Here is a 15,265-nt window from a genome sequence, read left to right on the forward strand (position 1 = left end):
GCCCACTAAATTGAATGCATGGTACTAAATAGCCATTAGGATTGATGAAAGTATAAAGAAGCAGAATATTCCGGTTAATTTTAATAAGGTAATAAATTGTTTTAAGATAGATGATTTCTAAAATCAAATTTTACTTTGTTTTAATATGCACATTTTTAGTAGTTTGCGAACTCCCATATATTTCAAGATGTGAACCATTGGAATCTGAAGAAATTCCTGCAGGAGAAGATGAATTTGGAGAGGTTGATAGTGGAATTGTTTCACAAAAGGAGTTTAGAAAGATAATGTCATCTAGCTCAAATGATCAAAAAGAAAATGAGCAGTCAGACTCAAAATCTACGGAAAGCAAATCAGAGGACCATAAACCAGATGATAATAAAGATAAAAAATTTAATTCTGAGGAATCAAAAACAGAAGAGACTAAGTCTGAGGAAACTAAATCTGAAGAAACAAAACCAGAAGAGACTAAACCTGGAGAAATTAAGCCTGAAGAAACAAAACCAGAAGAGTCTAAACCTGAAGAAACTAAGCCTGAAGATTCTAAACCCAAGGAAACTAAACCTGAAGAGGCTAAACCTGAAGAAGCTAAACCTGAAGAAGCTAAGCCAGAAGAGCCTAAGCCTGGGGAAACAAAACCAGAAGAGCCCAAGCCTGAAGAAACTAATTCTGAAGAGATAAAGCCGGGAAATACTAAGCTTGAGGGAAAAAATTCTGACGTGGCGAATTCTTCTGAGTTAAAATCACTCGAACCTGTTGAGAATTGGAAGGAAGGCAAAGATAACTTGAAGGAAGATTTAAAAAAGGAAAGTACGGCCGATGGTGAAACTCCGAGAGAATCAATGGAAGAGAATTCTACCAAAAATTCAGATTCTGGAGATGAGACAAATAACAAAGATTTTTCTAGTTCAGAGATTGCTCAGGAAGAAGATTTGGCATCTGAATCTACTGACAATTTGAACGACCAGGTAGGTAATGGTGGCGAAGAAAATACTACTGGAGAAAAATCTGGTGAGAAGAATAACGAAGAGCTACAATCTACAAATGATATAGATGGAAAGTCAGTGACAACAGATGCTAATGATCAATCCAATAATGATACAAAAAATAATGCAGAAATAGCTGATACCACAACAGGTACTTTAAAAGAAGGAAATAATTCAGAAAGTAAAGTAAAAGGTGATGATAACTTAGAAGAAAACGTTGAAAAGACTATACAAGAAATGAAGGATAAGTTGGGTGTTAGACCAGAAGATGAAACAATTAAAAGAGTTGACAATCAATTTATTGTGATTGTTAAGAAATTAAAACAGAAGGGCGATGAAATTTCAACAGATACCAAAGATGTAGAAGTGAAAGCTCACGATACAACTGATAGCAATCTTCCTTCTGAAAAGAAGGATGAAGAAAAATCATCATCAGAGAGAAATCAAACTAAAGAAATATCAGCTGTGGAAGGAAATAAAGGTGATAAAAAAGAAACTGAAACTCAAAACCACGAAGAAAAATCTAACCAAGAGCTAATAGAAAAGTTAAAATCTTTATCTGCTGATAATAATAAAGATGAAGCTGCCAACGAAAAAATTAAAAAGATCAACAACTTATTAGAAGTTAGTCAAAATGATGAGAAAATGGAAAAGCTAATTCAAGAAAAGAAGGACTATGATGCCAAGAAGAAAGAAAAAGAAAAGTTGCCACTTCAAAAGAAGAAAAAGTGGTATGAGAAGAGGGATCCAATTACAGGAGAATTGCTTTTCGATGCAGCAGCACTCTCTAGAAATATTACATCAGCTATTACAGCCAAAAGAAGAAGGGGAACATTCAGTAAGTGTGTCGAATTTCATGGTCAGAAAGAGAACTGTGAATCTTCAAAAAACTGCTTCTATGATTCAGTCTATGGAATGTGCTTATTTGACTGTAGTCTATTAAACAAAAAGGATGCATGCGAAGAGTATTTGGAGTGTAGATTTGATTTCATTGTTCCAAGAAAAGCATGCGTAAATGATTGTTTCCAAAGTAGAAACTTTGCAAAGCAAGAATTAAATGGTATAATGAGAGGCTGTATGTGGTGTAGACAAGAAGTTATGTGTAACTCCCTCTCTAGTTTACAAAAGAAAAAGTTCCCAGAGACATCCCAAAGAGAATTCGACTGTAACTGGCAACTACAAAATGGTTTAGAAAATAATGATGAAAATGTTGAAAATTCACTCTGTGTTGACAGAAATTTGGGAAGATCAATGACCGATAAGGATTTGGTTGCAGCGACATATATTTCATCCCAAACTAAATTAGTACATGAGGCAGCTGAAAAGATCAAAGATCAAATGGTTAATAATGGCGAGACTGAAGAGAGTGCAAAATTGCATGTTCAAAACATTAACTTACTAAAGATGAATATTTGTTACCCTCCAAATATTCCCTACTCCCAAGTAAAGCCTGAAAAAAAGTACTACTTAAATGACGAAGTCATTGAGGTGGATTGTGAGGATGGATACAAAATCACTGGAGCAAATAATGAACTACGTTGCGAAAATGGAATATTTTCACCAAAAGTATATTGTATTGCTATGAGAGAAATTGAGAAACAGAAAAGTTCTATAAGTAAACATTTCAATAAGATTCTTAATTTGCTAATCAACTCAATTACAGGAGGTGGTGAATGGATTAATGTTGGAATTGAAAAGATTAACGAGTCCAAAGATAAAGAAAAGAACGAACTTCCAGATGCTTTAATGGAAGAAAATGAAGAAAGAAACAATATTGATGTGAAGAAAAGTACAGTAGCTGATGAGGATATAGACAAGCCACCTTCCAGTGATACTATTGCTACTACTAATACTACCACTACTACTACTTCTACCAAAAACAAGGATATAAAGAATACTAAAAAAGATGAATCAATCAAAGAATTAGATTGTAAAGACGAAGAAAAAGGAATAAAAAGTAAAGATGAAGAATTGAAGGAGAATAGTGAAGTTAGTGATTCCAAGGATAATGAGCTAAGCGAGATGCAGAAGGTTAATTCAGAGTCATTAGAAGACTCAACAGAACCTGATTTAAAAACAGGGAAGAAGATTTTATTGGATAGAGTTACAGGGACACCAATTTTAGTACAAAATAACTGAAATTTCATAATAATTGGTAGTAATAATCAAAATAAAATTAGCATTTCAGAGCAGGGGATAATTACTAGAATGAAAGAATTATATAGAGAACAAATGAGTGTTTTAAAATAAAGAGAATTGAATCAATTTATGGGCTTATTTCCAGATTTAAATTAAAAAGAATAGTCACTTTTTGGGCTGAGCTATTAAATTGAGTAAATGTTGGGATTACTTAAAAAATAATAAATATACGAATCAAAGAAGAAAATATAATTAAAACTAACGATAAATTTAGATAGAATGGATCAATTTAAAGCTTCTATTGCAAACTTCTTCTTACCAGCACGGAGCCTACTACCAATATTATCACCTTCTAGAACTAAAGCAAGCCTTCCTAGAGAGTTTGGATCAGAAGATTCAACTCTTTCCCAGGCTTCAGAGAAAGCTGCAGCAAGAATAGCGACCAGCGTTACTGGTAGAGGATTATGAGGCACTTCTTGTTTTCCAGGTACATTTCTAATTACAAGGAGTAATTCTCCGCGTATTACTTCAAGTAAAGCTCTTCTTGCTGCTCTTCTTAGATCAACAAGGGAGAGACTTTCAGGTCTTCTTGTGGAGAACTCATCAGGAAGATCATCCAGGAATCCAATCCACATATCTTCTTCTCTTCTCCAAGTATCAGCAAGTAAAACTTCTGTATTTGATTGTGAAAACTCCAAAAGAATCTGAAGCGATGAAATTGGAGTTCCTGACTGAACAGAAAACAGCCATGGTGCTGTGATACTCTCCTCTCCAGAAAGCAAAAGGCTGAGCTCATTTTTTAATTCTGGAATGTTTTTTTCGAATTCATCTTCTTCTGGAAGTTTATATCCTAAATCAGTTACAATCTTAATTAAGCTTTCTAAAGTACGCTCAATTCTTGAAACTCGGTATTCAAGCCTTAATCTTTCCTTATCTGAAGATTGCAAATGGTCATTCAATTCTTTAACTATTGAAAGTAGAGGATCAAATTTTGTGACAATAAAACCTTGAATCTCAGGAGAAAAGGACATGGGAGGGAGTCCCGATCCACTTAGTTTTGCTGATGACGCATTACCATCCATACTTTCAGAGTTTTTGAGATAATACAAAGTATTATGATTTTTTGCTCCAATCTAATATTTTTATTTTAGATCCACTTGATATAAATTAACTCTGGAATTATTCTATTTTTAACCAAGTTGGTAACTTTTTAGATTATAAATGGTAGATGCAGCCGGAAATGGCCCACCTTGAATAATTGATCTTTTTTCACCAAATTACTTTTTTCTTTTTATTTATATTATTTTTTAAAAATTTTCTCCTACCCTTTAGAATTCTAATGGTCCAAGATCATCAAAGTGCATGAGAGCGCTCGATTTGTGGCGCCACTACAGTTGCTGAGGAGATGGCGCCAACGGTACTAGCTAAAAGAGTAAGTATATTATTAGAATGAAACGAAGGGAATAGGTTACGGAGGAATGAATTATAGGAGATGATTGATCCATTGGGAATCGGGAAAATAATAAACGATAAGTTTACTCAGATTGGAGAAAATGTGTTAGGGACGGTGATTGATCAAATAGTGGATAATTCAAGTGCTCACTTGAGTAGCTTGAATGATTTCCAGTCGGTAAGTTGTGTGTGATCTATCAAAACAACCAAATTTATTATTTTATGTTTAGTCTTCAATTATGAAGCTTGTGCGGAAGGTTGCAGGGTCAAAGTTTTTAAATAAGCAGCCAATAGTTGAAGTCGAGCCAAACATATATGCAGTAAGGGATGAACAATCAGGTATATATAAATCTGTTCGCGACTCCAGGAGTTTGGGAGTTTTGACCATTTTTGTTGAGAGGGCAATTATCTCACCTATGGGGTTTAATCGCAGCATTCGGAATTTTATTGTTAGGGAAAATGCAGAATGGGTTTTTGAATTAGCTTTGCAAGGACAGATGCTCGTAAGCCAGCCAGTGAGCACTAAAGATTTTATATTAGAGATTCCGGTTAATAGTCCCATGCTTTTATCCCCAAACAAAGGCGCTGGGAATAACTCTTTAACTTTTCTTGATGAAAAGCATGAATCAAGACCAAATATTGGAGTTGAAAGCAAAAACTCTAGTGCAGAGAGAGAAAAGGATAAGGTATCTGGAGTAGGTGCCAGAGAGGTATTCTTTAATTTCAAGGAATCTTTTCAAATTACTGATATTTCTTCTGATATGAATTTGGATTTGATTTGTAGAGTACCTATTCAATGTAAACCTATTATAAATCACAAGTTTAACGAAGAAATTGTAGATGAAGATTGTTATTTTTCTAAAAATTCCGGATCTATATTTTTGAATGAATGTGATGAAGATCATTCTTTTTCATCAGAAAACATCGCAGTTACCGGCTCAGCCAATGCAGATTCTACTCCAAATTTGGGCTCCAACCCTCCAATGAATAATACAAACCATTCTGTTAGTTTCCGAATCAATCAAGAACAAAGCAATTCACCGGGGAGCTCATTTAAGCAGTATAAGATCATTAGAATTGAAAAGAACAAACCTGATTGCAAGGAAATATTGGATAAACCTGATGGCGAGAATCGTCCAGCTTCTCAAGAAGTCCCCTATCAAGATCAGGAATGGGAAGTCCTATATGAATGTATCCACTTTGGAAAAGTAACTATTCCAATTTCTAGTGTTTTTCACAACAAGCTTTCTAAACTACCCATTTTGGACTATTCATTCTACAAAAGTTCGTCTTTTTATACAGTAAATTGTAGTCTAGTCTCCAACATTCTGTGGAAATCAAGAAATCCCGTTAACATCCAAGACCACGAGAATGCTCTTTCAAAAAGCAACACTATGGAAGAATGGACTGTGATTCATGGTAAAAAAACAAGCTCTTGTGATTCAATTGTTATTAATAAACCAAATAGTCCAAATTTGGAAGAAGATAGTCATATACTTCTAAAAAATACAGATAACGAAAGAGTGTCAAGATTAAGGTCTAGGTTCAAAGGCGAGAACAAAACAAATGATGGGTTAAATTCCTCTTTGAATGAAAAGGACGTCAAAGAAAGCAATTTTAGGTTAGAATATCAAGATAAAGTCTATAGTGGTGAAGGTTCTCAATTAGAGGTTGGTTCGGATTCCAAAAATTTAAATTGGTACCATCTATACCCAAAAACTAGTGAAATGGCTAAATATGTAAGGCCAGTACCAGGAATTACAGAATACGGGCTCTCAAATCCAATAAAAACTTTGGGATTTATTCAGATTGGACTGAATTTTGAAACGGAATGCTGTTCCAAAATTAGCCTTTTAACCAGCTCATATTTGAGTATGGTAACGGAGAAGCCCATAACTAGGTGGATCCTTCCTTCGGGCTTTGAGCCACAGTATTTTCAGATGTATGCTGAAAGTTTAAAAATGCTATTAGAGCATTACCCGAGATGGGTACCCAAGTTCTTTTTCTTATTAAACTTTAGAATTCCAAGGTCCAGGTTTGACAGGGCAATGATCTCCTTATTTTGGGCCATAAGTACGTTTGGAGCTTTCAAAATTAACAGTTTTTTTTCGTTTTCATGGATTTTTATGGTTATCCTCCCACTTTTAATTTCTTTAACATATAGGTTTGGGTCGCAGATTGCTTCTAGAATTCATCAGGACTTCCTTACTAGAATTAATCTTGTAGAACAAGAAAGAAAGAGTATAACAAGTACCCTGTTACAAAAATCGAATGCTAATATTGAACAAAAAAGTAATATTAATCAAAATAATAAGACGATGAATTTGATCAATTCTACCTCAGGAAATATATGGAAGATGCTCCAGCCTATACTAAATATTAAATATCACCCTTCATTAATGGCAGGTGATGGAGACTTTATAGAGGAGAATATAGATGTGAAATCAGTGAATAATATTACAGGAAGGGAAAAAAAGGATTCATCTTACATCAAAACTGCGGACGAAACTTCAGATAAGGACCTATCTAAAGTCATTCCAAAAGAAGTTTACTTTGGTGATAAAATAGTTGGCAGAGAATACTGTACGCAATATGATCTATATAATGGGGATGGCTACATATGTTTAGCTAGAACATTAAATAATTCATTTTTAGGGAATAAAGAGAAAGGCAGGGAGGAGGAACTGAGAAGGTTGAATTTGTTGAGCAATGATGAATCAGATTTTCCGTCGCAACTTGAAAAACAAAAGTGGGAAAGAACCAAAGAGATTAAAGAAGACTCTAGAGTAGAAAAGTCAATGGAAGACAAAGATAAAGATGCAGGAAGACTCCACCAAAACCTACAAGGAAGTGGAGGAATTGTAGAGACCCCATTTGGAGAGCTAAGATTGGGACTCAGAATCCCTTATGACAATAAGGTCGTGTCCATCTTCTTTGATGACCAAGATCTGGAACCCATTCAAACGCAACTTTCTAACTTACTGGCAATAGTAGAACTTGTCCAGCAGTCATTTGCAAGCTTTTCCACGTTTCTTATGAAACTTAAAAATTCCCTTAATTTCGAAGATCCTTTGCTTCCCTTTTTAACCTTATTAATTCTTGTTAGCCTGACCATTATACTGAATTTGGGCCTTTATATATTTAACCTCATCACGAGGAGTCAAAAAATGGCACTTCTATTAAGAGGATTTCTTCTTGTAAAGTTCGTTCACTGGCTTCTTATGAAGGATCCTTTCAACAATGTTCAACTGGAAATATTCAATAAGAAACAAAGAATTGATCCCAACATCTTTGGTCAAAATCGTATTATTAAATCTTTTTTTAATAAATACTTTAAGCTAATAAGCTCCGAAGATCGCAACATACTAATTCTTTTAAACAGCTTGAAAATATATGACTACTATCCGGATAGATTTGTACACAGACAAGGAAGTCTTAGTAAACCCAATGGTTTAATAGAAAGAAGTAAAGAGAAAAGGCGAGGAGTTGCTGACCCTATTCGAATTTTATCGATTAATATAGAAGAGTACTTATTTTTTTACGCGGTAAAATTCGCATGCATGCATGTGCTTTTGTTGGGTTCTTCCCTTAATACTCTACAGTATATTTTTACTAGCAAATTTTCGAACATTTTTGCGAGGGTATTGCTTCTTTGGTGGTATGTTATTCCAGATATTAGAGAAATTCAGCATCGTTGTATCGCGTCTACCCAACTGATAGGAAATCTTGATGATTTACTTAACGATAATGAAGATAGCCTAGTACACTTCAAAGTTATTAACGGAAATAGTTATGGCATTGGAGGAAATAACAAAGTTGAGGAGAGCAAACCTGAGGCTTCTGGAGCTAAGGCGGATCTCTTTTTGAAACAATTTTATTTTGGAAAGAATTCTAATTACATCAAAAAGAGTACTATCACAACAAGTTCGATAAGTCAAGGAGAACAGGTAAATCAAGAGTCCACTGCATTGAGTGGATTATCGGGAAGTTCCCCCAATAAAGGCAAATATTCCGAAACAGGTATATCATCTACAATCTCTAGCAAGAAAAGCCTAATTGATTATATACTTCCAATTAATAAGGAGCAAAATTCAAGTATGACACAGGAATCTGAATCAAAGGGTGAAAAGAGCAGTGCTCAATCTAGTTACGAAGTACTTGAGAGCTTGTTAGAAGGAATCTATCCAATTAACAAGTCAAAAAAGCAAGATTAAAAAAGATACTAGGTCAATTAAAATGGTTTAGACGCCTTATGAATTACGTGCATCTGCTAAGTTCCAATAAATTAATTATTTTGAGTTAAAGTTAGGAAATATATTTAATTTAAGTGATTGCTTGAATTGTAAAATTTCCTTTCTGTAAATCTTTCTTTAATATGAGTAACAATGGACTCAATTCATTCATAATCGAGTTAAATGTAGGGACCACCATTAAAAATTTAATAGAAAAACAGATATTCCATGATTAAATAATGCTTCATGCTTTTTAATCTATTCATTATTAATCTTTTGAGCATAAGCCAAATTAGAAGAAAAAATTGATCTTGAAATCCACCTCCAGTAGATAAAAAAACAAGATACAATGAGCAGAGCTGTAACAAGACCAGAAAAATACCACTTCTGCTTTTCTTCTTCGTATACCAAAAGGAAAAGCAGAGACATATAGGCTATAGAAGTTAATATATAAGCCATAACCACCCAAAATTTACTATAAGCCGGTGTAGTTTTTTTAAGCTTAAGTTGTGAATTCATAGCGTTATAATTCTACAGATATTCCACAGAAAAATTATTTTTCGTCCTTAAAACTGGAGTAAGTTACTTCGTAACTATTACGTCTAATAAACTTCGGAAGCGCAGTGAATTTAGTAATAAACTACCAAATTGAGTCAAACAGCTATTTAATTATGATGGAAATCTTGTAAACCTTGCAGATTCTTTCACTAAAGATCTGTATTAAAAAGAAAAGATGAAATAATATTATTAAAATGTGGTAGATGATTAAATTTGACCCTAAATTGCTTATATTTTGTGATAATTGGTTACCTGTTGAAGTTCAATATTTTATTTATAGTTGCTAATCTTTATGGAAACTTTGCATCCAATAATCCATTTCACTTATACTCGTTTTAAATAAAGCAACAACTTAGATCAATAGTCTATATTTTATCGGATATAAGTGCTAAAGTTTTACAGTAATTTCTCCAAATCTTGCAAGCCTTAGTCTCAATTATAGGTCCTTTTTCAGATTTTATTTATTAAGGAATAGACCCATATGAAAATATAAATATATTTTTATATTTATATTTATCTCTGTTGATAAAAAAATATTTTTTCATATATATATAATACTCTTACACGAAAATTGTGCACTTACAATCAGATAAGCTACCTTGATTCAGAAGGAGAAATGTAATTGAGCTACTCCAGACAAAATATAAATCTATTATAGTAACTTATCAGATACGAGCTTTAAAGAATTATACACTACGTCCCCACAAACTACTTGTTCACCCTTATAAATTATCAATAAATCTTAATCTTTGAAAATTATACTTTATATTAACTGATTTTGGCGCCACACACCGGCGGTACTTTTACAAAGAATATTTGGATAAAGAGTTGAGAATATCAAGGTGAAAATAAGGCAGAAGAAAAAGGCATAACTGGTCAAAATATTGATAAACTAATAAGATTAGATTAATTTCTGTCCGGATTACAAATTATTCAAAACTGATTAGTTGTGTAATCGTAATCTTTGAATATAAAGCTGGATCATGATAAACCACTGTTAAGGTCGGTAAGTAATTCTGGCTATAAAAATACTATATTATTAAAAAAAGACACAAATAAGACATTGAGAGTACGAAAAGAGTGGAAATGGCCCCTATTACATTGAAACAGTATGTGGTGCTTAGTTTTGGATTACTTTTAGGGCTTTTTGTGCATTTATTAAATGTATACGATTTTTACTTTTACCACATAATCATGCACATAACTATAACCAAAGCATCAACAATGATAATTACAAATGCAGGCTTATTGACTTTATACTTTCTGGGTAAGGTAATTTTGAATATGTTTGTGGGAAGATTAAGAGATATTGAATTGGAGGAAATCATTGATCAAGGGCGAATGTTTTTATTAGATACTATTTTTTTCTTGTTGTTCAGTAGCCCAACAATAGATAATGTGGAGGTTGGAGCAATGGTACTCTCCAGATACATTACTCTCGTTTTGATTTTAAAGCTTTTACATTTAATTTCCCATATTCGAATTAACCACATGTTTGAACTGGACAGACCAAAAACTATTGCAATTGTTAGAATGGCAGCTTTGCTTAACATTCTCCTGGTTATTGATATAAACTTAGTCTTCAAGTACTATGGGTTATTGTCAAAAGACTCTACTTTAAGGTTGTGGGTATTTTTCGAGAGTGTTTCTTTGCTTGTTTCATGCAGCACTTCTATTGGTAAATATCTCGTGCATGTTGTAGATTTGAAGCTCCAAGCCATCCAATTAGCGATTAGACAGGAGGAAGATGGAACACTTGAACAAGGTAATGCTTATTCTTCGGGAATGCAAGCTCATAACTTTGTATGGTCAAATAAGAATGCTATATTATTTTACATGGAAGTATTTGGAGATATATGCTCTCTCATTACTTATCTTCTTTTTATTATTCTCTTCCTTGTGCTAAATCCTTCCAGAATCCCTCTTTATATTATGGGAGATATCTTCCACGTTCTAAAAGCTTTATACAATAAGTTATCTTCATTCAAGAGATATAGAAAACTTACTAAAAATATTGAAACCAGACTTCAAGAAGCCACACTTGAAGAAATTGAGAGAATTGATACTTGTATTGTTTGTAGAGATACCCTATACATTGGCTCAAAAAAGATCCCTTGTGGCCATGTATTCCATCTCGATTGTCTTAAATCCTGGTTCATACAACAACAAACTTGCCCAATATGTAGGGCTCCAATAACTATCCAAGATGAAGAGCCTGAGCCTTCATCTGCTACAACAGTAGAAGATAGCAACCATCCACAAGCAACTGAGAACCACAGTGAGGTTAATAATGTTGAAGATCTTGTTTCATCGGATCAAACAAGAGCCAACATTAATTCAGAACCTGCAAGTACTTCTGTATCTTCAGCATTTAATTCAAATGAGTCCAGGAGCTCAGCTACGCAAAATAGTTCAAGTTCAATTGAAGATAACTCCGGTAGTGTTAAGAGAATATTGAAGAGCTGGCTAGTAAGTGAACATAAAGCTAAATCTATCGAAGAACTAGCATCAACAAAAGTGACAAAAGATCCTAAACGAACAAAACTCCAGATATCAAAACACTCTTTGTTTAAAACTAAGTGCTACCTCTCAAATCCAAAGGCTTCAAAATTTGTCAATAGTGGAGACCATATAAATAGCCTTCCTCCCCAGGTTCTTTCACTACAGCCTCAAATTTTACTAGAATTAAATAAAACTTTGGACCAAAGAACTTTTGGAGGTGAATATGAAAGTCAAGAGTTTTCTGAAATGATGAGCAAAATGTATAAAAAAAATGCAGATATTTGGCTGAACAGGATTACTAAACTAGTCAATACCAGAGAACACAGTTTTATCCAACATTCAGCACTAGTTGAGCAAAAAAGCAGCAACCATATACAAGAAGAAAGTTTATCTAATATGTACGAAAGTAGTTGTAGAGCAGACCCCTTGAGAAATCTAATGGATGCTGTTAATACTCAGCTCAAAGAAACCAAAAATATTAATAAGGCTGCTTGATTACTTTTAAATGACAATTATGATTAGAATATTAGATACAGAAGGATATAAGTAGTTTATATTATAATATCTGAATAAAGGCATTCTATTCAAATCTATGTAGTTATAATATAACCAGGGGGAAGGATATCCATAGCAAGATGGATATTACTTCCAATTATTATTGAGACCAATAGGGCAAACCAATTAGGGTTTAGCTCGAGAGCCATTGCAAACTTTTCTTTATGTAAAGCAAGGATAAGTGCTTGCATTGCCATCTCTTTCCCTTCTGAAGAGTTCTTAAGCTCAATAAGTCTTCTTGTAAGCACTGGAAGCGGCTGATACTTGGCAATTGAAATCACCCCTATAAATTTGGAGGAGTACGGTAAAGCAAGTACCTTAAAGGTATCTTGAATAAAAATCGGAAATTTAGTCAAACTTGGATATAGATTAAATCCAATTACAGATAAATCACCAAAGCATTCAAAGTCTGTTGGAGGTGAGTCTGGGGAAAAAATGCTCACGTACTTCTCCGAGTAGTAAAAGCTATTTATTTCGTTAAATATAAAATCCTTGAGAATTTTATCAGCAGAGCACAGTGGAAGGAGTGAAACTATTTCTATTTGAGCCTCCGAGAGACAAATTTTGGACAATCTGCTTTCATCTTGATTGCCCTCTCCATAATTTAGAAGGGAGTATTTAACTTCCACGTTAGGAGTCAAACAGCTTTCACTTATATCTTGAAACCGTGGAAATCCACCATTATTCAATCTTTTGAGACAAATCGAAGAATCCATGAGCCAGATAACAAGCAACTGCCTTTCCTTCCCAATGTTTTGGTGTTCTTCTGTCCAATTTATACTATTTGGCCCTGGGATACAAAAATTATCAATCTCCCTCTGTAATTCAGATCTTTCAATAGTAGCACCTTCTTTGAGGAATTCATTAAAACAATCAGGAATTGACCTTAATTCTTGCTGAATAACATCTACCTCTGACTTAATTGGCGGAGAGTCCTGCTCAGCCTTAAGCTCTATACTGTTTTTTATTTGCTCCATTATCGTATCTATAATCGTAAGCGATTGCACTAAAGAACAGTTGCCAACTGGGTGCCAGCTTAATTCCTTAAATCTAGGGTTAGAGAAAACCAACTCTCTTTTCATTTTATCCAAAACGAAATACAGAGAAATTAAACACTCAGAGTATTCCTTATTAAATTCATCATCTAGAAATAATCGTTTCAAAGCGTCTTTTAAATACTCCAAGCGCAGAATAGAGTATTCACTATTAAAATCAATGTCACAAACTATCAAAATTGACATCTTTCATAAACTACGCTTTTTTAACACTAAGCTTTTCAAGTGAAAACTATTAGGCGCCACTCCTTACCTGCACCTTTCCCCACGCGTAAAGCTAACTAATCAAAATTAATAATTTCCAGCTCACTAATTATTCCCGAAACCTTATCAAATATCAGCTTCAATTTGTTACTTTTACCTATTTCCTCGGAAAAAATACTTTTCTTAGTCTCAATTGGAATGTCCAACTTCTCAACCTTGTTGAAGATCTCCATGCCCAGGTTAATAGAATGTGAGATCAGATTGCCCAAAATTGTCATCTGTGATACAGAGCCTTGTCTAAATGTATAAACAAGAGTCCCAAACATTAAGGAGGACCTGCTTTCTTCGAATTTTCTGTATGTGTGTCTGACCTTACACTCTGTTAAAATTTCAGAAATCAGCTCGCATGATACTCCAAGCCTTTCACAATCAATTGCAACAAGGTGCGTATCTGTTCCATCCCCAAGCAGAGGGATTCCCGCTTCAAGCATAGTCTGTGCCAGAACAGCTGAATTATTAAGTGCTGCTGCTACAAACTCGCTAGTTCGAGAAGTTAACATTCCTTGAAGCTGAACTGCAAATGACCCAATTTGATGATTATGAGGACCTCCTTGGAGACCTGGGAACACTGCGGAGTTAACCTTCTGAAATACTCCTGGATTCTTGCTATTGTTAACTACTAAAAAACCGCCTCTAGGGCCACCCAAACTGCTTTGGGTGTTAGAATAAATGATATCACAGTATCTGAATGGATCATTTTCCTCCTTTCCGTACCTGTCAAATGATACCAACAGTGCAATTTCACTAATATCAGCGGCTAAAAAGATTTTAAATTCATTGCAAATTTCACTAAGTGATCTGTAGTTTATCAGCACCGTCAATACATCCGATGGAACAAGTAATAACTTTGGTTTTAATATCTTACATTTCTCCCTCAAGTCAGTCATATCAAATCCCTTACCTTTTTTATCTAAATTATAATATTCAACTTGGTAATAATTTTCCAATGCAGTATCAGAATCGGCCTTAATCCTCATAATTCTGTCCCCCTTATTAAGCAGCCCCATGCAAATTGCTAACTCAGCATGACTCCCACTATAACACTGAATATTAAACAACCACTCATCATTGCTCCTTTTGTCTAGTTTCAAAAACTGCTTTAACCTACTTGTGCAGAGTGTTTCTATCTTGTCAATTACGTGAGTTCCACCATAGTACCTTGCTCCAGGAAAACCTTCTGAATATTTGTTTGTTAGGATACTCCCTAGTACTTTTCTTGCAGCATTAATCATTACATTTTCCTTGGGGTGTAAGTTTAAATGAGAATTCTGGAAATCTTGTTCTTTATTGATTATATTAAATAACTCTTGGTCAGATTCTATTGTTGTATTCATATCTATATGATGGAAAAATTATTCTAGTAATATTAATGATTTATTTTAATCAGTATTTCATTTAAGATTTTTTTACATCAAAAAACATTCTCCCCCCTTATTAAATTTTCCCCACATGCAAACGCATTTACCAGTACTAATTATAACATATTTTCAATACATTTATAAATAAATTAAAATCATGGAAAATT

At 33.9% G+C, this 15,265-nt stretch overlaps 6 protein-coding genes across 6 annotated transcripts; 3 read left to right on the forward strand and 3 right to left on the reverse strand.

Annotated features, from left to right (window-relative positions):
- Window positions 1-110: 110 nt before the first annotated feature.
- ELE39_000266 (sushi-domain containing secreted with a signal peptide) lies at window positions 111-3,122 on the forward strand (the record flags this gene model as incomplete). The annotated part of the gene is made up of 1 exon (XM_067343290.1): window positions 111-3,122. One exon carries the CDS (start codon window positions 111-113, stop codon window positions 3,120-3,122), a length of 3,012 nt encoding a protein of 1,003 aa, XP_067201224.1.
- Window positions 3,123-3,406: 284 nt separating this feature from the next.
- Window positions 3,407-4,204, reverse strand: ELE39_000277 (apicomplexan specific coiled coil; the record flags this gene model as incomplete). Its single annotated transcript, XM_067343301.1, has 1 exon — window positions 3,407-4,204. The coding sequence occupies one exon, from the start codon at window positions 4,202-4,204 to the stop codon at window positions 3,407-3,409; it is 798 nt and encodes a 265-aa protein (XP_067201235.1).
- A 609-nt stretch (window positions 4,205-4,813) lies between these two features.
- ELE39_000289 (apicomplexan specific membrane) lies at window positions 4,814-8,788 on the forward strand (the record flags this gene model as incomplete). The annotated part of the gene is made up of 1 exon (XM_067343313.1): window positions 4,814-8,788. One exon carries the CDS (start codon window positions 4,814-4,816, stop codon window positions 8,786-8,788), a length of 3,975 nt encoding a protein of 1,324 aa, XP_067201247.1.
- Window positions 8,789-10,450: 1,662 nt separating this feature from the next.
- Window positions 10,451-12,361, forward strand: ELE39_000300 (zinc finger protein; the record flags this gene model as incomplete). Its single annotated transcript, XM_067343324.1, has 1 exon — window positions 10,451-12,361. The coding sequence occupies one exon, from the start codon at window positions 10,451-10,453 to the stop codon at window positions 12,359-12,361; it is 1,911 nt and encodes a 636-aa protein (XP_067201258.1).
- A 95-nt stretch (window positions 12,362-12,456) lies between these two features.
- On the reverse strand, window positions 12,457-13,662 carry ELE39_000311 (uncharacterized protein; the record flags this gene model as incomplete). The annotated part of the gene is made up of 1 exon (XM_067343335.1): window positions 12,457-13,662. One exon carries the CDS (start codon window positions 13,660-13,662, stop codon window positions 12,457-12,459), a length of 1,206 nt encoding a protein of 401 aa, XP_067201269.1.
- A 95-nt stretch (window positions 13,663-13,757) lies between these two features.
- ELE39_000313 (mitochondrial serine hydroxymethyl transferase) lies at window positions 13,758-15,074 on the reverse strand (the record flags this gene model as incomplete). The annotated part of the gene is made up of 1 exon (XM_067343337.1): window positions 13,758-15,074. One exon carries the CDS (start codon window positions 15,072-15,074, stop codon window positions 13,758-13,760), a length of 1,317 nt encoding a protein of 438 aa, XP_067201271.1.
- Between the last annotated feature and the right edge of the window lie 191 nt (window positions 15,075-15,265).

Source organism: Cryptosporidium sp. chipmunk genotype I (genome assembly GCF_004936735.1).
Source record: "Cryptosporidium sp. chipmunk genotype I strain 37763 chromosome Unknown contig_10, whole genome shotgun sequence".
Lineage (NCBI taxonomy): Eukaryota > Apicomplexa > Conoidasida > Eucoccidiorida > Cryptosporidiidae > Cryptosporidium > Cryptosporidium sp. chipmunk genotype I.